Source organism: Trachinotus anak, unplaced genomic scaffold (genome assembly GCF_046630095.1).
Source record: "Trachinotus anak isolate AG129_WGS33_773 ecotype Australia unplaced genomic scaffold, CSIRO_AGI_Tana_v1 ptg000002l, whole genome shotgun sequence".
Classification (NCBI taxonomy): Eukaryota; Metazoa; Chordata; class Actinopteri; order Carangiformes; family Carangidae; genus Trachinotus; species Trachinotus anak.
The window spans coordinates 19,123,640-19,146,681 of record NW_027273853.1 but is presented as its reverse complement, the minus strand read 5'-3'; the positions used below and the strand labels follow the sequence as shown (position 1 = coordinate 19,146,681).

At 40.6% G+C, this 23,042-nt stretch overlaps 2 protein-coding genes and 1 long non-coding RNA gene across 7 annotated transcripts in view; 2 read left to right on the top strand and 1 right to left on the bottom strand.

Moving 5' to 3' along the window:
* osbpl5 (oxysterol binding protein-like 5) overlaps nucleotides 1-2,727 on the top strand; it is a 43,219-nt gene extending 40,492 nt beyond the window's left edge. For 3 of the 5 annotated variants that reach the window (XM_071503828.1, XM_071503820.1, XM_071503847.1), the window contains 3 exons: nucleotides 7-121; nucleotides 212-314; nucleotides 950-2,727. In XM_071503828.1, the coding sequence (XP_071359929.1) occupies nucleotides 7-121; nucleotides 212-314; nucleotides 950-1,085 (354 nt within the window). In that variant the 3' untranslated portion in view covers nucleotides 1,086-2,727. The remainder of the gene's footprint in view (nucleotides 1-6; nucleotides 122-211; nucleotides 315-949) is intronic. The other 2 variants (XM_071503855.1, XM_071503838.1) reach the window with 1 other exon arrangement.
* Nucleotides 2,728-11,363: 8,636 nt separating this feature from the next.
* LOC139627569 (uncharacterized) lies at nucleotides 11,364-14,389 on the top strand. The gene is made up of 3 exons (XR_011692585.1): nucleotides 11,364-11,490; nucleotides 11,793-11,996; nucleotides 14,273-14,389. It is a non-coding gene; the product is annotated as an uncharacterized lncRNA (long non-coding RNA).
* Nucleotides 14,390-21,748: 7,359 nt separating this feature from the next.
* On the bottom strand, nucleotides 21,749-22,858 carry phlda2 (pleckstrin homology-like domain, family A, member 2). The gene is made up of 2 exons (XM_071503807.1): nucleotides 22,252-22,858; nucleotides 21,749-22,113 (listed from the first exon to the last, which is right to left on the bottom strand). The coding sequence occupies exon 1, from the start codon at nucleotides 22,707-22,709 to the stop codon at nucleotides 22,293-22,295; it is 417 nt and encodes a 138-aa protein (XP_071359908.1). The 5' UTR covers nucleotides 22,710-22,858; the 3' UTR covers nucleotides 21,749-22,113; nucleotides 22,252-22,292.
* Nucleotides 22,859-23,042: the final 184 nt, after the last annotated feature.

Genomic DNA, 23,042 nt, shown 5'->3' with positions numbered 1-23,042 from the left:
GCCCAGGCTGAGGTGAATGGGAAGCACAGGAAGGCCAGCAGCCAGCCGTCCAGCTGCAGCCAGAACACGGAGAGCAGTAGCACCACGCCAGAACCCACACACGAGTCCTCGGACAATGAAGGTGAGGTGCACACATGCACTCACTCTCGCAAACGCACAGTCTTTTTATTGCACGACCTAACTCATATGTTCTTGCCTTTCATATGCCCAGGGTTTTCAAACCAGTGTGCACGGTGCAGTAAAGAGGTGAAGGACATTGCTCTGATAGAGGCCTCCATCACATCTATACAGAAGACGCAGCAGGATATTCAGAGGTGAAAATAAGACGTTTATACACACGCATTAGTGGAGGCAGCAAGGTAACATGAAGACTGCAGAAACTGTCCTTTCTTTGGAGGAACAAGTAAACATCATTCCAAAGCAGTGATGTACAGGAATATCTTAAAGTTTAAATGCTGCGTACATTTAGAGAATAAAATAGTGAAGATATTATAAAGAAGAGTGACCGGCTACATTTTGCATTGACTCAAGAAAAATTGACATACAATGGAAATACAGAAAACTGCTTTCAAAAGCTTTTTGTGGTGATTTTCCAGAGGTTTTTAGATTTAAGGGCAGAGCCTTAAAAATTAAAACTCCATTTACTTGTTACTCTTCATCAAAGGGTACAGCCTTAGTGTGGACAAGAACTGTGAGCTGGTCAACCAAAGGGTAGCTTTTCCTTCTCAGATCACTGTAATTGAAGGATTTTCCAAAAGTATCCATAACACAACTAAAAATCGTAAATGCCTCATCCCTTGAGTCATCTTGAGACCCCTAAATTTTATCCTGATGCCCCTCAAGGATTCCTGTCTTATTCCTTATTCTTAAACTGGATTCCAGGTTCTCATAAACTGCTGCTGAACCATGTCAGACACTTGTTCACCCTGACCTTTCTCTCTCCTTTTAGGAACCTGGTGGCCCTGAGTCGTCAACTGGCTCGTCAGAGGGCGGCGGACGACAGTGTGTCGCTAACAGGCCGTCACTGTCTCATCCTCTGTGTTCTGCTCCTCTCTCAGCTCCTCCTCAACTACGTCTTCACCTGAGCCCGCTCCTCAGGGAGGAGTTTCCCTCTGGCACTGATCTGGCATTAGATCCCTCTAAAAAGCACAGACTCTAATCAGCATAGGGGGCCAGAGAGACCTCAGATCAGTGTCAGGAGAGCAACTTGTCCCTCTGTTTCCTCTGAAAGGGGACGAGCACGGACATTATAGCAATAAACACAGCCACAGCCACCGCCTGTCAGTCATCTGCAGAGAGGAACGGCACCCCCTAGTGTAGCCAGACTGAAACAGCACCGGCACCCATGCACTTTGGACAGGAAAGGAGGGATGAGAGACAAGCACGGCTAAAAAGATTTTGAATAAAAAGATGAAATGTATGATGAAGATGAAGAATGATTTTGCAAAAAGAAATGACAGAGAGGATGTTTCACCATTCCTTAGTGTCTTTTTATATTGCCCTGCAATACTGTTTGTCTGTGAGTGTGCTTGTATGTGTGTTGTTCGTACCTAAGTAGGCCCTATGGGCGCAGGCAGATCACCGCTTGGACTTCTCCTTCTCCCCTTCCACTCCAGATTTTGGGCCTTAACGCTGAAGCCAAAAAGAAGAAGAAAAACACAACGTAAACAAAACGAAGAAGGAAAATCTTCCAACAGTGCAATTCTTTGTGTTTTGTATCGATGTACGCTCAAATATACTCTGTCTCGTCTTTTAATGATGATGATTTTACCAAAACAGTATTTATAATCAGAAAGATCAAAGAGTACTTGTTTACAGGGAGCACTGTGTGTGTGCGTAGTGACACGCAGGAAGGAAGGATCATGGGAATGAGGCAGGGCAGAGAGCCAAACAGAGTGTCTTTGAATTTGTGTGCCTGTAGTCCTGTAACTGAAGGGTTAATAGCTTAGAACTGCTTTGGTCTAGACCATGACACTAGTGTGTACAATCAGTTACATAAAGAAGCAGAATATGGAGGAAGAAAGAGAGAACAAGTGGAAAAACAAGAAAAAAAAAATTGGATACTTAGGCCTAACAGAAGGAGTTTGTGTGTGTGCATCTTGGTTCACACCATGTTCAAGTGACTGTTTTAAGATGTAAACACTTAGTAATGAGTTGCTTGTTTTTTTTTTTTTCTTTTAATCTGTTTGTATATAATTGTCTGGCGGTCATTGTTTCAAAAAGAGATTTCAGAATGTATTTATTGGGTGATTAACCTTGACTTTCCTAATCTAATTCAGCTTGGAGGACAGAGACCAGGGGTGACAATCACTCTCCTATGGTTGTGTGGGTTCATCATACTTGTGTTTGCAAGTGCGTATGTATCAGTGTGAGGGAGCACATGTGTGCGAGTAAGCCATTACAAGTTGTGCTAAACAGAGCCAGGTCTGTGATCTTGGCTTTAGCCCTAGAATTTCAGTCTCCATTGCCAGTACTGATCTACCCAACAAGAGAGGATCGGAGAGCACAAGAAGGAAGTCGACTCTTTGAATGCTTTTATTCACACTTTAATTTGTTTATTCTGTTCTTTATTTTCCTGTTTTCTACTCTACTGTCATGTTAATGGGATTCTACATGCCAGATATTTTTGTCATATGGAATGAAACTACAGAGAACATGACGTTGCCCGATGTTTTCATTCATACCTGTTGCATACTGTAGCACTACAGTAAAAACATTTTAACCCTGCCGCTGACTTGACTCTCATTCATTTCTTATAAAACAAAATTGTGTCCGCTATTCTTAAAAACTATAGCCCCTTTTCCACTGGTCAAAAAACCCACAAAGAGCCGCTAACATCGGGCTTTTGTCGGAAATGGAAAGTCATTCACACCTGGGTCAAATGACTGCAGCATGAGATGTTTGTTATCTGCATTGGGGGGAAAAAAAAAAATACTAATTTTGGTGGAAATGGGTATTTGAGAACTCTTTAACTGTACACAACATATTCTCCACTAGAGGGAGATGTTTACAAAGGGTGTTGAAGTGGTATTCATATCTAGACTGCAGCAGTCAGGCTGATAATTCCAGCCATTGGGTTCAGATGAAAGACAATGTTAGACTATTAGACTAGACAAAACTAGAGGGCTACAACAAAGATCCTACAACCCCCAGATAACATCAATACAGCAGCCCACACACAAGACTCAACAATGTTGGGGGGCAACATTTTTTTTTTTTTTTTTTGCACAAATGACATGAGAACCGTGATGAGAAGTTGACTGATGTGGTTACTGTGTAGAGCCCTGAGCCCAGGCCTGAGAGTTGAATGTGAGCAGGTGAAAATCTCTTGGTAGACGCCACATGGATCAACAGATCTGCCACACACAGATTTAAGCCCCAGTGAGGGGAGCCGGATTGTGTTTAGGAGCCTCCCCACAGTGCAGGAGGCCTGTAGAGTGACTGATGTTCAGGTTCTATCAACAAACAACTCACTCGGACAAGAGACAAACAAGAACAACGGTTGGCACAGTTTTGGTAAATTGCATTAACAGCGCAGAGATGTCACTTTTCCTTTTAAATCATAAGCAGTGACACAGATGAGATGGCATAGTGTGTGTTCATGGAATGACAAATTAAAAACGGGTCTGTTTTCCGTCGCTCACATTTGAGTCTGATTTGTGTCACATTCTCATGTGAAACTGTCCTTCATTTCCTCTTATGTCTACATGTGGTGATGTGATTGATGGCACAACAGAGTCTCATTACTGCACTCTGCTTTCTAGAGAAAAATGTCTTTGAAGTGTGATGAGGTGAATCAAAGTGTCAGGTCTATCCAAACAGAGATTAAATTACTGAAGTGGAATGTGTTTGTGGTTTAGTGCATACTGTGACTACTTTGAGCGTTTGGTATGGCTCAACCTGATCTGAACTCCCCTTCTGTCACTAAAAAACATTTAATCGTTAGAATAGATGATTATGACTTCCAGTTTGGCTCTGACTCGTTTAGCCCTTGTAGATGTATTCTTTCTTCTTTCTCCACTTTACAGTAAGGTCAGAGCAGTGGGTCGGCAAACAAAACAAAGTGTTGGATATGCTTGGGATTCAGTGTCTTGCACAAAGACATTTAAGCAGGACAGATACCGTCTGAAACAAAGGGTTTGTATCCAACTTTTAACGTGCCACTGAATTGCAGCTGGTCAGATTCAACTGTCCTCACAAATTCCTGTTTGTACCACCTCTTACACAGGTCTTTGGAAGCCATGTGTTTTGTCTTCTGTCTAAAAAAGGAGGTAAACAGGGTGAAGACAGGGGGAGAAGCAGGAGTGTGGGCAGTATGGTAGCAGGGTAAAGATCAAGGGGTGATCTCCTCCTCCATAGCTTGTTCCCATTCTCCAGAGTGAGCTGGATGTTTGAGTGGGAGCACACTGGACCATTGTGTTATCCGCCAGTATGTGTGGGGCTGATGGAAGGAGTGACAAATTAGGCCATTGGAGAGAGTGTGTGTGTGTGTGTGTGTGTGTGTGTGTGTGTGTGTGTTTATTTTCCTGGCAGTAAGCACTCCATCAAAGGATATTCCTTCAGCTTGTGTGACATACTGAGTTTGTAACACTTTTCCTCCAGTGGATCCACTCTTTGTCTGTGTCCATGTGTGTTGGTGTGTGTTTACATCTCCTGGTACTGGATGAATGAGGGGTGTTAACTGCTCTCTGGTCAAATACACCATCCCACTCACAGCCAGCATCAACAGACCCAGTGCAAGGAACGTTCAAACATAACTGAGTCAGACGGAAGTGGAGGAATGTGAATCAACCAGACTTCACAAATTTTTTTTTTATTGTTTGTTACTTGTTGACAGAGCTGGTGCTGACCTCCATAGGACCCTAAGCAAAATTCTTCTAAGAGGCCCTCCTGTCTCACCTGTGATCCATGTAAACGATTTTCAAATATAAAATACTCTTTTTCTATTTAATATTTAATCAATAGTCAATGTCAATCCATGACTTTCCATCTTGCATTAGTCCACAGTTGTAAGTAAGCTTTGACTGAGGGACTAGATAATCATTGTCTTGTACCAGCCGTGACAGCATGGCTGGAGTTGCTGCTTTCAGCATGTGAGTCTGTTTTTGTGTCTGTGTGTGTCATCATGGCATCATGGTCATCATGGTTGCTCGAGGTGGGAATTATCGGGCCTGTGTAATTAGAGTAGGGTCTAGATCTGCTCTATATGAAAAGTGCCTGAGATAACTTTGGTTATTTTTTTATAAATAACATTGACTTGGCTTGACCCACCCCTACCTCTATCCCCCACTTCCTTTACCCCTTAACCCCTGCCCCATTTATCCTCCACTCCAACAGTCTAATATCTCCTCACTTCTCCACCTACCATCACAAACCCACTGTCTTTTCTCCTTTCTTGTGAATATTAAAGAAAGAAAAAAGACAGCTGTGATATCTTTGGATAACATTTATCAGATGCAGGTTTCATCCTCATTTGACTTGACTTCATTGCAGATAGCACCACTACAACATGACCAGCACTGAAATACAGCCTCCTCTGGCTGCATAAGACCCCGTATAACCCAAGAGAGACTATACATCAACAGCATGAACTGTTAATGTTCACGTTGTCTCGTTAAGATCCAAATATCTTAATTTAACCAAATAAACAAAGCATGTAATAAATGCAAAATGAATGTATTCATGATAATCATCAAATTTACTGTGAGTTTAGTTTGTTATCAGAAGACTAATGGAACCTACTGCAATTTTACTGCAAGTATTCAAAAGCTTGAAACATACAAAGGTGGGTTGTTTAAGTATTATGAAACCTGTATTACAACATGTCACAGCTTCAAATTTAGCATGTAGTAATGAGAGTGGTGTCAATCTGCTCATCTGACTCTTGGCAAGAAAGTGAACAAGCATATTTAACAAAATATTGACCTATTAAATTAAACATAAATCTGATCATATTATTTACAGTAATAAAAGGGACTTTTATTCCACATTACTAAGCCATTTCCCTGCCTTATTCTTTTTCTATGAGCTATGTCCTCCCCACCCTCTTCTCCTCTGTATTTTATCCCCAGGTAAACTGAGTGAGCGGCCAGCTGCAAAAGGGTGTGTCTTGCGTGTTTTGGCTGAAGTGCAGCAGGAGTCAGGTTGGATGTTTGCTCTGTCGGGTGCCACCGCTCTGTTGCAGCTCGGGCCTGTCCCAAATGAGCTGAACCACGTTGAGGAGGGAGGCAGAAACAGAGAACTTGTCCAGACTTGCCTTTCAGAGGACAGAAGGGAGGATGCCGAGGGAGGGAGTCTGGCATTCTGGTGCAGTCTGGGGCACCCTGAGGCGATGTCTGTTGTGCCCATTTCTTTATCTTCGCTGCACAAGATCAGATTGTGTCAGCTTAACTCTACTAAGTAAACAAGTAAATCACTACGCTCTTCTCGTCTGACTCTGACAGCGGTCCATTGTGACTAAGTACAGTAACTAAAGTACTGCACTTAATTAGAATATTTACAGTAAGTGCATGTATTTTGCTTGAATAATTCTTTTTATACTTTTTACAAAACAGTATCCTCTCAAAGTCCAGTTGTTATGGAGCTTTTGACAATAACACATGGCCATCATCAGCAAATTAAGTGTTCTCTGTTGCCATGAAACCACAGATGTTTAAACCATCCATTATTCTGAGTAATTAGGGAGCCTCTCGTCACTATTCGCTTAAAACATACACTTTTAAACTTGACTGTTCAACTTCCAGACAAAACAGTCATTTCTGTGATGTAAATTTGGGTGTTTTCCTGTATTTGATTGCAGATCCTGATGTGGGTATCTGTGAGATAATCTGTCTAACTTTGTATATTTCATCAGTTTTTACCAGCTCTGTTTCCTTGAGGAGGTTATGAAACCAAAGTCATTAAACTTGGTCTTTGATGATTCAAAGGATGAATCATTAAGATTCACTATAAAAAACTCTTCTAGACAAGTACTGATTTGTTAGGGTGGCTGTAGCAATGCCCTGCCTGTCTGTTGCCTTGCCATCCACCCACATCATGTGATGTAATTGTAACAAAAAGGGATGCGGGGTGGTCTTCTTGTGCAGACAGGTAGACATGACCTGTTAAAACACAGACAGAATCCTCCTCATATTTGCATTCATGGTAGAAACATTGCATCCACAGTGGAGGTGAGAAGTGTCAAAAATAGTGAGGTGTGATAATGGACATCCATCCATCAGTTCATTAGCTATACAGATTATCTTTATAGCGTCACACGGGGGCTGTAGCCAATCCCAGCGGACATTGGGATGAGGGCAGGGTAAACCCTCGAGAGGTCGCCAGCCTATCACTGGGCTGACAAACAGCCAATCACTCATTTACGGGCACTTCAGAATCATGATAATGAACAGTCTCTCACTGAGCTAGAATACAGGTAGTGATTTACCCGTATTGTAACTTAGTGAACGACAAACCATCCATTATAAAACCTGCAAATACAGTTATTACAAGCTGGACAGTATCACGCTTTGGTTTGTTGCCATTTTGGCAGCACTGCCGGCGTGTGGGGTTTCCATGTGGAGCTGTTGCTTTTGTCGAGTCTTGCCCCTGAGCACTTATCCTGTCCTGCAGTTTAACGAGACAATCACACACTTGCTCAGAGGGGATTTATCACTACACACCCATCAACATCACACTTAAATCCTTCTTGGAAAAATAAGGCCATCATGTTCTGTCTGTTCAAACAAAAAGAGAGCACATTTTACTCAGAGAAGAGAGAAGAAATATATCATTTTTTATCACATCTCTTAATTTTTCATAAACAGAGGAATGACCTTTGACCTTTACACCATGCCTGCAGTTTAATGAAATTTACATAGTTCCTAAAGAAAGCATGAAACTGATATGTTGCACAAAGAGTTTATAGCTATTGCTAATTTTCAACCCTTGTCCCTAGGTCGGCTTTTACATTTATAGTGTGAGGTTGTATGGTGTATAAATAAAGTCTATGTATGGAGCCACACTTCTCTTCTCTTCTCTTCTCTTCTCTTCTCTTCTCTTCTCTTCTCTTCTCTTCTCTTCTCTTCTCTTCTCTTCTCTTCTCTTCTCTTCTCTTCTCTTCTCTTCTCGTCTCTTCTCTTCTCTGTCTGTAAGTCAAACAGTTGCTGGTGATCTAATAAACAGGCAAGTGAAAGCTGTGACATGAGGTCACAGCTGGTGTGTCTGTGTGTTTGAAATCCTATACAGACGTCATACTTGCTACCAGGATCAACATCAGCATTAACACAGGGATGTGACACAAGGGATTTTGTTGCCAGCAGGTTGTTGTGTTTATGAATGAACACACTTGTGTCTCTAAGTCGAATTTTCACATTGAAAGACATTACATGACACACACACAGTTTCACGGTGTGTGTACCAGCTCAGTATGGAAAGATAATAAATTGCATTGCACTTATACAAAGTACAGACAAGCACACACTGTACATGCACCCTTCAGATTTTCTACAGTAGGAGCCTTTGTTACAGGGGCCATGTCCTCTGCGGCGAGATTCTGACCCCAGTTAGAGACACAAGAAGTGTATGTATGGGTGTGAGAGTGTGTGTGTGTGCGTCTGTCATCCATGTATATACACACTGTATGCGGCCTGCCCACTCAGCTCATCCACCCATAGGCCCAGATTCCAGTGGACCTCCCTGCTCGGGTGTTCGAGGGGGTGTTGGGGTTGGAGAGCAGACTTTGAAGGAGGCTCCAGTGACTCATTACCCAACAATCCACCCACCCTTCATGTCCTCTACACCCCCCAAACATCTCCATCCTCGTCCCTGCCCCTGCCCCTTGTCCTTTGGCTCAGATAGCTCACACACACACACACACACACACACACACACACACACACACACACACACACACTATGCGATAACTGGCTGAAAAAGGGATATTCTGTTTCAGGATTGTGTGGACCAAACTGTTGTAAAAGACTCCTCTGTGTGTGTGTAGATGTGTGCACGTTGACATTCACACATGAAAAGCCACTCCATTAAGTCATCTAATATCTCTCAGTGTTAGCAGCATGTAGAACTAGTTCTTGCCAAGATATCATCTTTCATATTTAATGTTCCAACTTTTCATGTAAAAAAAACCTGAAATCCTAATCTCTGGCTCCGTGTCTCCTGCTGGAGTAATTTCTGTGGGGAATATGTAAACCTACACCACAAACTCCTGTTCCCACAGCTCACATGGGTCATACACCCACCTTTAACTGTGAACACAGAGCTGAACACCTCATGGGGACAAAACTAGACATCTGCGTCCATGTTTTTGCAATTGGTTCAGTAGATGTGTATGTTTTTAACATACTGCAGGATGTCGGTATACAGTGAGCTCATTAAAGATGACATCCATAGTAGATGACATCATCTGGACTTCTTGTCTGGAGCACAAGGAGCAAAATTACATTTTCAAATACATACTGATTCACAAAACAGAATAATTTGCTTCTGACTTCATGGGAAAATGTTTCCACAAACTCACACATAATGAAAATTGAAATTGAAATTAGTATGGAGAGTAATGCAAAGCTCACAGCCTGTGCCCAGTTAGAGTCAGTGAGGCCGCTGGCACAGAGAGGGGAAATGCTCTGATCACTTTTTGTGACTTGCCTTGCTTTTAAAGCTCTTTGGATGCAGGTTTCTCCTAAATCAAAACTAACACCAGTTTTGATTTTGACTTGTTTGCCAAAACGTGGATTTACATAGCCCATAGTTTTTTTTTCTTTTTGCTAAGTTAAAATGTTGTAAAGCACTATTCAAGTTGTATCCCATAATTCTATAGGTACCGGTTCACACACGTAATAATGTATCTGTGAGTACATAGTCGAAGTGTGTTTGCACTGCATTTTAAGTGTGCTGTCTAATTTGATTAATGCTGAGCTCCGATACAACCGCAGCCTATTTGGCAAAAGGTTGCCACAATGCTCAGTCTCAGGGCAGCATGAGGACAGAGAGGACCATTGTGGATTTCCCTGCTTCTTTGGAAAGACCCTCGAGCCATGAAATACAGGATTTCCTCTTATTTTAGGCTTTAGTCTTCCCATTTCCTTCTTCTATAGGGGATTCATAAGAAGCAGCCACCCAAAACTCTGTTATGTTAGATACATTCAGCTTCTGGCCGGTTTGAGTTTTTATTAGAATATCCATCAACATTTCAGATTCTTAAACATATAAGAGACTTTTTCACTGCTGACATTTGACTTGTGAAATCAGAAGCACAGGTTTTATTAATGACATAAATGATGACTCTGCTCCATTTAGATGTTCCAGTTCAAAGGCCCTGATGTTGAACATGTTTGCTCAACTGAGCCATCAGTATGGTAATTCATTCCTCCTGTGCCTTTTCTGCTATGATGCACCACGATGTCATGGTGCCACTAAAAAGGCCTTTTAAAAGCAAACTCAAACCTTCTACACTCTTTCATGTTACTACTCAAATTATCAACTGATTGGCAGCTTAATTTCACAATTTAGCTTGTTGTGCTAAATGTTCATTTTCCACATTAACAGCTACAGTTTGTGTAGCTTTGCCAAGTATTAACATTTTCTCAGTGGTGAAGTCGACGTGACACACAGGTATATGCAGTACACCCACTAAGAAAGCTCCAGGATTTCCGTATAACCTCTTAAAAATGCAGAGGGATACGTAACAACATAATTTTGTGGCGGATCATCCACTCTACAAGCAGATTGGGGACATTTATCAATTAGCAGTAGACTGACAAGCTCTGTGGGCTCTGAGAAAATACATGTCAGTGCCAGCCTTCTACACATATGGATTACGGTATGTTGTCACGGTGGCTGACCAAGTAGAGCGCATATCATTAGAGCTCCATCCTAACCACATCGGCGTGGGTTTGAGGTTGACCTGTGGCCTTTTGCTGAATGCCATCCCCTCTCTCTCACTGACTGTTATGTCTCTCTCTTATTGTGGCTATCAGAATAAACAGGCCGTCAGATATAGAGCTGAATGGGAGACAGACTATCGGTTACTCAAAGCTGTCCTGGCGACAGCTTTTTCAGTTGCCCATGGAAGTCAATCCACAGTATTTTCTTACATGTAGAAATTAAGTTAAAAATCAATTCAGTATTTAAACCTGGTCTAATCAGTGTTTTTCTGTTGTCAGTGGCTCAAATGACTGCATAATGTGAAAAGAGTTGCTTAATGCACTAATGAACCCTCAGAGAGTCGTCAAAAACAACAGTTCTCTTCAGCTCTATTTGTTTTTTTGGTCTTTAAGCTCATAATTATAGAATCTGTTTTTAGCTAAAAAAATCCACTGTACAGTACCTGCCCCGCACGAAAAAGAAACACAAAGACACAAAGTTAGCGACTGGATAGTCAACACAGAGGAGCACAAACTACTACAGTCAGTTGGTGGAGACCAGAGTTGTCAGTTGGAAGGAGACTCAGCTCCAAATGAATAATGTTGCTTCATATCTGCTGAATGTGCTTAGGTAACTGTTGGCTAACATGTTAGCTGTATCAACTTTATATAGTGAGAAGATGTCAGTGTTTGTTTTTAGGTCATTGTGCCGCCTTTGCTATTATTGCTGCCAACGTACTGATAGGGCTGCTGGTAGCATACTGCCATCACTACTGCTAAAGCTAATGCTATGACTGCACCATCGCTACTACTATTTCTAATAATTTTAAAGGAAAACTATGGTTTATTACATTTTATTATTACATTTAATATAATAATGTCTATAATTTTTGACTCAAAATTCGACCGCTACATGTTTACCTATGTTTTTAGCCATGTTTGCTGCAGTTGGGGGATCTCAGCTTTGATTGGACAGTGTCATCATCACAGGTAGGATGAACGAAAAATAATTAGAAAAAACAATGAAATTTGGTGTCACATGTATCGTCCTGTAACTTTCCTGTGTGTCAGACCGTGTGTCAATCCGTAGATCAAGCTCCTGGATGGCTGCTAAGAGATCATATCCCCACAGCGAAGGTATGCAGACTCGGAAACACAAGCCTACACCTAAGCAGCAGTGATTAAACACCCTCCAGTGTTTATGAGCAATACACCTCTGCTGTGCGGTGCTATGATTGATGGAGGCATTTGTAACTGGGTCAATAGCACACTGCTGAAGTGATCAGGGGGCCAGAGTCAAGCAGCAAAACATGTAGGATTTGAGACTGCAAGATTGCATTATGTGAGATTCTGTACAATTATAGAGAGACTGTTCAGCCTCCCTGTCCTGTTCTTTGTTATCCTATCACCCTGAGAAAGACATTATCAGATGAACAGTTTCAATTTCCCTGTTCAACAGCTCTGACTACCAAGTAAAATATATGTTTATTTTCCAAATATTTCCCAAATTTTTACAAAGTGTACCTATTGTTGACATTCTTTGAATGATAATATATTTTCATTTATTCATTTATCAAAATACAAATACCATATAATCCTGTAAAAATATACTATGAAATGAAAAGCTACTAAGTTTGGCCATTACACATACATGTTCTATTAAAATCAAGATTTTTCAATTGCTTTAGCTGCATTGTTTGGCTATGAAACATGCTTGTCCTATTAAAAATAAACCATTTCAATAGATAGGATATTAATAGATATTAATTAGATATGTTAAGAGGTTTGGCCTCCAAAAATCTAATTGTAAGTAACATTAGCTGCTAATTCTGGCCATCACAAATTATAAACAAAATACAGTGGTTGTTGGTATTTTATATTAACTAGCTGACAGGAAATGACAAGCACACTGCAAGAGAAAGAAGGAATAAGAAGTGAAATAAAGATAAAATATTAAGGGAATCAGAGTTATGGTAACAGGGAAACATAATCTATCCATGGATGAAATACAATAACAGGATTATTATTAAGACAAAACCCTTTTAAATAAGTTTTGAAGTCATTTGTTTTTATCAAATGAACAATATTCCAGCCTGTAAGTTAATGTAATATAATCATTCTTTACAGTTTCATAAACATTTTCATCTAACTATTATAAAATATTCACAAAGGATCATATCTTATAACTAGGTGTGCTTCTCTTTAGCATAAAATGACTCCCTGTTTCCTTCACTTGCATCCTGTCCTTGTGTCTCAGTCCCTGCAAACAATTAGTACAGCCAGTGCAGCAGTGTAGTGACATCCACCAACATGAGGAAAGTGACTGTGAAATATCATAGATAAACTGTTTGACAGCAGCTGCACATTCATTAAAAGCCTGTATTTTATATTTCTATTGTAAACATACCCATCACAGTTTGTAAAGTTAATACTCGGACAACCAATAAGACAACAAAGCTTTAGCTGTTATGCATTATGTAATTATCCAAGTTATGATGAGAATGTTTCCTAAAATCTAGTCATTATCTGTTTTAGTGACAGTGGAATATAAGTAAATATCTTGAGTCATTATCTCAAGGTATGACAACCTGATAGAAACCAAAAGTTCTTCAGCTTAAAGATAAAGATTGTTTTATGCTTCTCTTCTTAACCAGACCGACAGTTAACATGGATCCAGTCATATGAACTAAATGGCGAATGAGTACACAAATAAAATCTAAACCTGGTGGTGCTATTACAGTTGAATGAGACTAGTGAGACTTACTTCACTAAGGCAACACAGTTTACACATAAAATGTTAGCCTACTCAGAGATGAACTTTTGTAAACTTACCATGGAGCAAAACAGTTTGACTGAATGTTAAATGGTGCTATTCGTGCCTTTAGAGACAACAAGTCTGTTGCATTTGATGACTTATGATAATTGATACCATTAACCTCAAAAATCTCTCTTTGTAGTCTAGAGAGTTACTGATCAAGACCCATATACAATAAGGTTTGTTGGGAGATTTAAAATAAGATTATACATGAGTGTGATATGATCACATGTTATTGAAGGAGATGGAGCTGGCAGAATTTCAGAATTTAAAAACCTGGCACATGGGTATTTATTCTCAGTTATTTACCATATTTACCACGATAAAATTTGAAGAAAAACACTAAAATGTCTCTCTGATGTGTTGTCTCACTCAGCATCAAATGTTACTTTTTAAATTATACACAGAATTTAGTCAATTGTAGATGTTACAACGCTTCTCATCATTATAATAGGCTACAGAACCAACACACTTATAGGTATCAATCAGTAGGCAGAAAAGTCAAAAACACTGCTTTAGAAATATAATTTGTCATATAGCATACTATTTAAATGTTAATGCAACACTATGTATTGTGCTTTTTGTTCCGTTGTTAAAGGAGACACACACTGAGGGTTCTGCCAACTCTGCTTGCCCCATCCATTCACAAGAGAGGAGGCATGTTCTTCAGACAGACCACTGAGGATTCCCGGAGGTCAGTTACTGACACGCAGCCTGTAAGTTCCGCTTTGGTTTTTCTACTTCAGTCAGGGTGGATGTTTGTACTGCTTGACATGTTTAACAACTATGAAGGTAATTTAGGACCAGAATGTTTGAAAGCTAAAAAATAACTGTAAATGTAAAACAAAGCTAATAGATGACCAAATTAAACTGTAAAAACCAAACTGTAGACTGTTGAAATCAGTCGTTGTCCTGTTTTGATTATGTAACACGATCATGGTCTTGTCATTCTCAGATCCTTCTTTGCTTTCAGGGTTTAGGTATTTCATTCTAAGTTCAACCATTCTGCTGTTGTTATAATAATAATAATAATAATATTAATAATAATAATGATAAGAAGAAGAAGAAGAAGAAGAAGAAGAAGAAGAAGAAGAATTTTAAAATGGTATAACCCACCATTTGGGTCAAATCAACACAAGGCATGTTCCCATAGTCACCCAGGGTCAAGGTCAGGTTATTTTTTTCACCCAGCAGTTTTTGAGCATACAATTGTGTAAAATGTTTAATGTGCTACAGACAATGTACAACTTTTTAACTGCAAAAACTGTCATGAAAATGGTTCATCATTTCTCATTAAGGATGTTGTTCCATTTCTTTGCTCATATCAAACCATTTCCTAGAAGTAAAAAGAGAGCAAGATAAATTGAAAATCATTTAGTAGAGTGTTTGTGCAGGGTGTAGTATCCCTGTTGAAATATCAGTTGATTAGGTTGTGCCGCGTATGTTGTTGGCTTTGGTGTGGCACAGGGGAATTCCTGAACCATTTTTTTCCCCTTAGCAAACTCGTCTTCTATTACTTGTAATATTCTCTAAGCTGAAATTTCCCCTCCTTCCCTTTATGTGCTCATTTATCTTTCTTTCTCTTTCACTGGCTTTCCTCTTGTGCAATATCTATGGTGAACTAATTTCCTCTCGCCCTGATAATGGCTCTGGACCCAGGGTCATGATTAAAGGTTATTACAGCCATTCATTCCACCTTCAGTTTCTTGTCAGGCAAAGTTGATCATGTTGCTGCTGCTGTACCAACAATCTGATGTAACTTACTGTAACTCCTGTGAGTGACAATCAGCTGGGGTGTTATTCAGTGGCACTTTGAACAGATCACATGGCGTCACTGTTTCCTGGTTCATATAATTAGGAGGAGAGGTGATAGGAAATATTGAGAATTGAAAACCTCCTTTGGTGACTATATTCATCTTTGCAAATGAACGTTTTGCTGAAAAATGCAGAAATGACCAGTGATCAAAACCCTGCTTGATATTATAGTTTCGGAATAATTAATCTTCTAAATAGAATAATTTTTGGTGCCTCGATAGATAAAACCTTCAGAATCAGTTTTAACCACGAGTAACTAAAATGGCACAGATTGAGTCGTTGCTTTGTTTAGAAGCACTTGTTAATTTTGACTAATTTGTATCCTGAGAAAGAGCTTAACGTCTTCAACACTTTCAGAACCTCAGAAACTGATGTCATGATACAAAAAAGTAAAATATCATGTCAGATTTCAGAATTTTAGTCTGTGCTATTGGTTCTACTGATAAAGACAGAGAGAGGTCTGGCTTTCTTCTGTCCCTCTATTAATTATTTACAGAGGTGGGATTGGATTAGCACTTAAGCTAATGGTTAGCACACCAATCATGCTCAGAAAATGTCTGTTTACTTCAATATGAAGTGACGTCACACATTATTGGAAGTCATTATGAAGTAGACGTCATACATTATTGGAGGCCAGCCTGCCTTTAATGAACCCAATCTTCTCTAGATGTACCAGTTTGTTCATATATATTTCTCCATCTTCACTGCTAATGACTTGGAATAGATCTTGATGTCTGAATTCAATAGAGTTATGAGTCTATAACCTGTATCCATCTTGAAATTTCATTTTAATGTCTGTATGAACTCAGCAGCTACTGTGTACTTTCAGCTCAGCTCAGTAAATGGATTATCTAATTATTTTCCCCTCTTTAATGATAAGGGGGACAAGTTAAGTGCATTGAGATACTGTATTGGTTGTATAAGGTTGTGTGACTCAGATGTTAATTCAGATGTTAATAGGAGTTCAGTAGATACTGTATTTACTTAAATAGAAGTTTAGGAGATTTTCCCATCTGGCCGTCTAATCGTAAATGTAACAGTAAGTTTCATCTAATGATTTGGGTTCAACAGACATTTCTAAAGGTTTGAATGATGCCTCACATGGGACTTCTTTGGACATGTAATGTTATTGTAATCTGTTCTTGCTCATCTCTTCACACACCCACTCAGGCAGGTGCTGGTAACTAAACCTCCCCTCAGGAGCCCAGTTAGACTGTGATCAGACTCCTGAACCCCAGCTGCTCTGCTCTTCTGCCCACAGTCTCACCATCAATTGTTATCCACATCTTTCTGTTACTGACATGTTAAAAGATTAGTTCTGGTTGTATCTAGCTACATACATAGTTTTGGTTTGTCTGGGTTTTAAATAAGACTAATCTCAAGTCTTGTGCCTCCATCCCAACTGAATGGAAGTTAATGGTATTAAATCTGTTTTGATCACAATACTGACTTCAATTTTGGAAGCAATATTCCTTTCCTGGTTGCTCTGGGTAATCCCCAGAATACACTGCCGTAAGTGTTGGTGAGGACTATTTTGACTTTTTTTTTCTTTTGGACTGTGGAGTCAAAGGGATATTTGTTGTGGAAAAATTTGTACCTATTGTGTTTTTAGCCATGTTAGCAATGTGTCTTGAGGAATGGCAATGTCAGTCGTTCAGTCAGATTACCAATTAGGTCCACAATTAAGTATCTCATCAGTTACTGCATGGATTATCAAGAATCATGACTATCTTACTGGTTTAAGTGATCCTGAGGTTTTCTGTAGCACCACCATAAGGTTCACATTTATGATTCGGGTAAAACTTCTCAACAACTAATTGAACATTCATCATTAAGTTAACGTTAAGTCAAACTCAAGTCTAAAGTTTTAAGTCTACTCTGTCTGATGCTTGTTTTGTATTGTCTTCTTTCTCAAACCACAGAGTGTTCATGGAGCTCTCATCCTCAGCCGTCCGCCCCCTCAGTGCCTTGTAGACATTCCTGACAGCGTCTCCTCAGCGTCTGAAGCTTCTCTCTGGACAGCTGGGTCTTAAGCAACATGATCCCTGCTCTGCTCTGCAGCCCTGCCGACACTTTGTGTGTATATATACAACATGTGTGTGTGTGGTTTTGTACATCCAATACACACGTATGTCTTAGATATCAGAGGTGCCACATTCATAAGATTCTATGTGAAAAACCGGCCCACGAAGAGACATACTCTGTCTATATTTGGGAAAATATCACCTTACTTTGACATAGTGTGCTTGTTATTGTAGACTTTTTTCTATATTTACTGTGTAGCGGAAGTGGTCTGGACGTAGAAAGCTATTAGGTTGCTATTAGGAATGTCTCACAAACAGAAAACAATAAATCATCACTTCCTTGGGAGGTTTTGGTGATGAAATCTCCAAAAAGTGCTTCATGAGTCCCGTGAACAGGTTTTAAAAAATTGAGATTGTGACACAACAATACTTCTTGCAAATCCATATTTTGTTTCTACATTCAGTGTTGTTCCCTAGCCTCTGAAGTTATTTGAGGTACAGGTTTGTGACAGTCGGATCACAGCCAGTGAGTGGACAGACAGAGCTGAAGATGCAGATCTGGGGAGTTCTTTCCCTGTTACTCAGCAGACAGAAATGGATGTCCGATATAAAAACAAAAATGGCTGTCATGGCTACAGACGATTAGGAGAATGACGCCTTTGTGGATAAGATGAGGGGGGAAGTTTGTCCAATTTATCCAGAATACCAGCTCTGGGAATCAGATGACCTTTATTTGGATGAAGGAATGATAAATGGGAAACAGCAGTGAACCATGAAGAGCTGGATTCTGGTCAAGCATTCAGATTTCTCCCTCTTCAGCCCAATGTTAACTCTCACAAAAGTTCAGTTTCCTATAGAGACCTGCTGATTTTACACTGTCTTAGCGATGGCCTCAGGGCGTGTCTGTCTTGCTTAGGTATGTATTCTGGTATGCGCTCACCTGAGCTATGCGTCACAAAGTGAAATACCTACAGAGATTCTTCCCGTAAAAGGAACCTGTGAATAGCACTTCACTGAGATAATCCATTCCTATGGTGTAAAAAAAAAACAAAAAAAAAAACACATGACATGGTACATCACTGCCAGCATTTTTAGACAGCTATAATGTTTCAAGCTTATCAGAAAACAATAACTACTAAGCCATGATGATACACAATTAGTAGACACTAGATCACAGAGGTTGTTAGTCATCAAACTCTCACGAGGCCTTGCCTAATATCCTGGTGGTCTCTGCTGTTTGGGTGTTAGGACGTTTTTATTTACATGAAGCACTAGCGTTGTGTCCCGCTGGCGTCAGATTGGAATAGAAGTTACAGCAGGTTTACAGGAAGCAGAGTGATACCCTCATTCAGCGTGGGAAGCTGTACTGAGTCATGACACATACCTGAGTGAACCCGTGAGTTTACGCTGTGAAGTGGCCGTGTCGTGTCATTAAGCTGTGCTACCAAATGCCCTGACAAGCTCTTCATGAGACCACATTAGGTAAGATTTTATGTAAAAACAGACTTGTCGTCACAGCCGGAATTTATTTAGCATCTGAACTTTCATCCACTTTTCACATTTAACTAAATAATCCAAGCTCACTTATTAGCTTTTTAGCCCTTTCACAGCCTTGCTCAACAATTGGAACCGAGACAGGTGTCATCCTGTAAGCTAAGCTCTTCAGGTCATTGAAACCCCAAAATTTTCAGACACAGTGCTGAGACTGTGACCCCAGGGTCCCCTGCTTTAGCTGTGGCCCTGCACGTGAGGAAAAGATATATTTACACCATAGTGAGCATGATGTTTTATGTTTATTCTAACCTTAACAAGCCGAAAATTGCACCACATTTCCTCAGATCTGATGTAATTCTTATTCTGTCCTGTAATTTTTCTTTTCAGGCAATGTGCTGGTCTCACTACATCACAGTGCTCTGAGGGCCTGAATAGTTTTTCTTGTTGAGGCAAATGGCTTCTGTAAGGCGACAGTATAAAAGATTTCCATCTGCATGTCAATACAGATTTATGTCTTGAGATGTTGTGCTGCTGAGAGAAGAACTTAAGGGGAGTGTGCGTGGGAGTGCTGTAGATGATGAAACAGAGTGAGATATGTTTCTCCTGGCCACCAACCTTCACCTCACAACACCCCGCTCAGCTGTTACTCCATACACACCAGCTCATCGTGTCAGCACTGTGTCTCATGTTTATAATAAATGCCTGTGAATCACTATTTTTTCGTCCTGCTCAGTTTTTAAATCCGAAGATAAATTCAAGATGTGTATACAGGTCATGGCCACGCACACCCTAACATCCTCTCCATATATTGCATTTATCTTTTCCTGAAGAATGTAACAATGTACTCACTGTTGCGCAGCTATGCGCCATCCACATAATGACGGCCTATGGAGTGATGACGCCAAGGCTACAAGTATGGCCAGAGTGTGTGCCAGTGCTGCGTCAGAGGATGTTTATACAGCCTGAGCTCAGAGAGGAAGACATTGTGTGTACGTCCCTTTAGTTGGTGTGAGTGCAGACCACTGAGGAAATAAGGAAGACAATTTTACATTCTATGGCCAGATGTATAGTAGATTATGATGCTGGGTATCAACGTCTGAAATCACTGCTAAGCCTCTTGGGGGTCTTTCAGGAGCTACTTGAAAAAGACATTTCTGCTTCAAAAAAGAAAAAACAGGATGTTATTGTCTAAAAAAAAGTTCTCCTGATAGCAATGGCAACAAGAGCCCCTGTGTGGGCTTTGGCTCAGGGACCAAAGGTGTGCATGTGTGCGTGAGATTATAGTGGTGCCAATTTGTGAAGGAATATTTTTAGAAAGGAGGCCCATCCGCTCCAGTAATACTCCTCAGATCAGTCTAACCCTTTGATGCATTCATTGTAGTGTGATCCCACTTCAAAGCTGCACACAGGGACGGGATGGGACAGGGAGGGGTGTGACTTCGCTACACACTTCATTACTGCTGGCCAGATATTCTGCTTTCTGTCACCTCTGACCTGCGGGCATTTGTGCTCATAACACACTTCCACTCCATAAGACCCACAGCCGGGGATATTTATGTGGTGGAGGGCTCAAGGCAGCGCCGACAAGTTTTTTTGTTTCTTTTGTAGCTTGAACACTGCAAACCCGTAAACCACCTTGAAATAAAGTTAACTCGGACTTAACTTTCTAAACTGGATATTTTTTATTTTGAATAAAGCCAGTTGGAGTCATTATGAACACGACAGCTGAATATCATGTGTAGTGCTTCCTTTTTCATTGACTGTCTGTGAATGTATAAACATACACTGCCCCAAGTTTACAAGTGTGTCTATTGCACGTGAAACAAGACAGCTGAATAAAACAAGACAGAAATTACACCATATCCTGCAATTTATTTACATAAAAAGCTTCTGACTTATGGGCCTAACCAACACTGGGCTAAGATCAATAGCTCATTATAACAATGTTATAATAATATAACAAGTAATTGTTTCATATAAACTTTTTTTAACAACTTGTTAATCTGTATTTTATGATATGTCTTTTGTAGGTCTAAGGTTTTTGGAATATGACTAAGGCCTTGCTCACTGGTTTTATAACTGTAATTAAATGGGTGTGTGCCCATGGTGTCACATTATATCCACTGACACAGCCCTTATTTTATAACAGGGCAGTAAAGCGGTGTATTTCCCCTGCATTGTAAAGAACTTAGGCACCTGATAAGGAGTCGGCAGAGGAGTGTGTCATCTGAACACCTGTTTGAAAATCTGCTTAAATATAATTTAAAACCAACACACAAAACAGGTAACAAGCCACAAGTAGCCTATACCAAATTAAACTGTATTTCTAAATGCAAGTTTTTGGTTTTTTTTAGTATTTACTTTTCAGCTGTGGCTTTCTATAAATCTACCACACCGCAGAAACAGTTGAGGTGTGTTCAAAGGCACCACTGAGTCTTTCAAGTGTCCCGTGCTGGTGACTAAATCTGCTCCCTTATCAGTTATGACTCAGGCCTGAAAGCCTCCATACAGTGTCACATTCCACCTGACAGCAGACAGGAAAGTCCCTTTCCTGTCCTCCACTCCCTTTTTACTTTTGCATGTCTGGCATTTACTAAGACATACTTTTGTTGGAAAGTGTCCCTGACTGTCAATTATACTGTTTCTGACCCTATAATCTTGTAATGAGATACTTACAGACCTTCACAGCAAGTGGAAAAATATCTCTAGGTTACAAAAAGAAAAGTAGTGGACAGCATGGATTTATGTCAAAAATGCGGGAATATTTATTCAAATAAATACACTGACACACTCAACACACATTGAAATAGTAAATAATTTAAACAACACAAGCTGTTTGCCAGTAACACCATATTCTGGAAACAAATAAATTAACATCATGGTTTTAGGAGTCATTCCTCCCAGGAGAGCAAACTTGAAATAGTTTTGACAATTCAAGGGTTCAGTCCTGCATATGGAGCTTCTGAAAAATCACTCTGTCTGTCGATTTAGATCAGTTATCCCGTCTCTCCGAGAGCTCAGTCCTGAACAATCCTTCATCTCCGGACCGGATGACCTCGTCTTCCTTTTTGGTCCGCTTATTATTTCTTTATGGTCCACATTGACACTGGAGAAAGAAAAAAAAAAACAACATGTCGTTAGTTTCGAAAATACTCCCACTGTGTCCAGCTGAAGTCAATGTTTATTTTTTTACTCATTTATATTCATATATAATGTCAGCTATATGTCATGGTTGGTCTCTCACCATATTAGGAGTGGTTAAGTGCCAGGGTTCCCCTCTGCGGCTCAGGGCGCCCTCGCCATGCGTCTCTCCTGCTGTCCGGGCGACGCGCTCTCATTGTCCTGCCGCGTTTTAAAGTCCTGGATGGCCTTTCTGTTCTGGTAATCAATCAGGGCCATTGTGATCACTGCGTTCCAGCAGTTCTCCTCTCCAGAGCACCGGAAATCGATCTCCTTATTGTCTGTGGTTACGATGGTGAAATAGACGAACTTGCCGGTGCGCTCAACGCAGTCCACCTTCTTGATGGACTGCAGCTTCAGCTCCTTGCCCTTGGTGCGCTTCTGCGTGTCCGCGTAAATGTTGAGGCTGTCCGTGGTCAGGACGCACGTCTTCCTCTTCCAGAACTGGAGCAGGTTGTCGCTCCTCTTCTCCAGCTCTCCCTCCTTGAGGACCTGGCAGATCTCCGCTGCTGACATTTTCATGGTTTATCTCGGACAGGTTCGTGAACCCCCTACTACCCTGCTGTGTCGTCCGAAGACCCCAAGGAAGGAGCTTCTCTACAGGCGCTTTGATAATCCAGAGTGGCTTTGTGAATGAACGGTGGTACCGGAGGACTCTTATAGTGTACTCTGGTCTGAGCCCTTCCCACTTGACGTCATATGGTTTGGGAATGCATCAACAGTTGCCAGTGGAGTAATTCAAGGCTGTGTGGGCGGAAGCTGTGGCGCAGGAGGGGGCGAGGGCAGAGGAAGTCCTAACGTGGACCTAATTACACTGCCAACTTGTTAATTAGTAATCCACATCCTACTGCGGAG

Bases quoted from the DNA above. Each gene is read 5' to 3' on its own strand.
- phlda2 (XM_071503807.1), bottom strand. From the start codon at position 22,709: ATGAAAATGTCAGCAGCGGAGATCTGCCAGGTCCTCAAGGAGGGAGAG.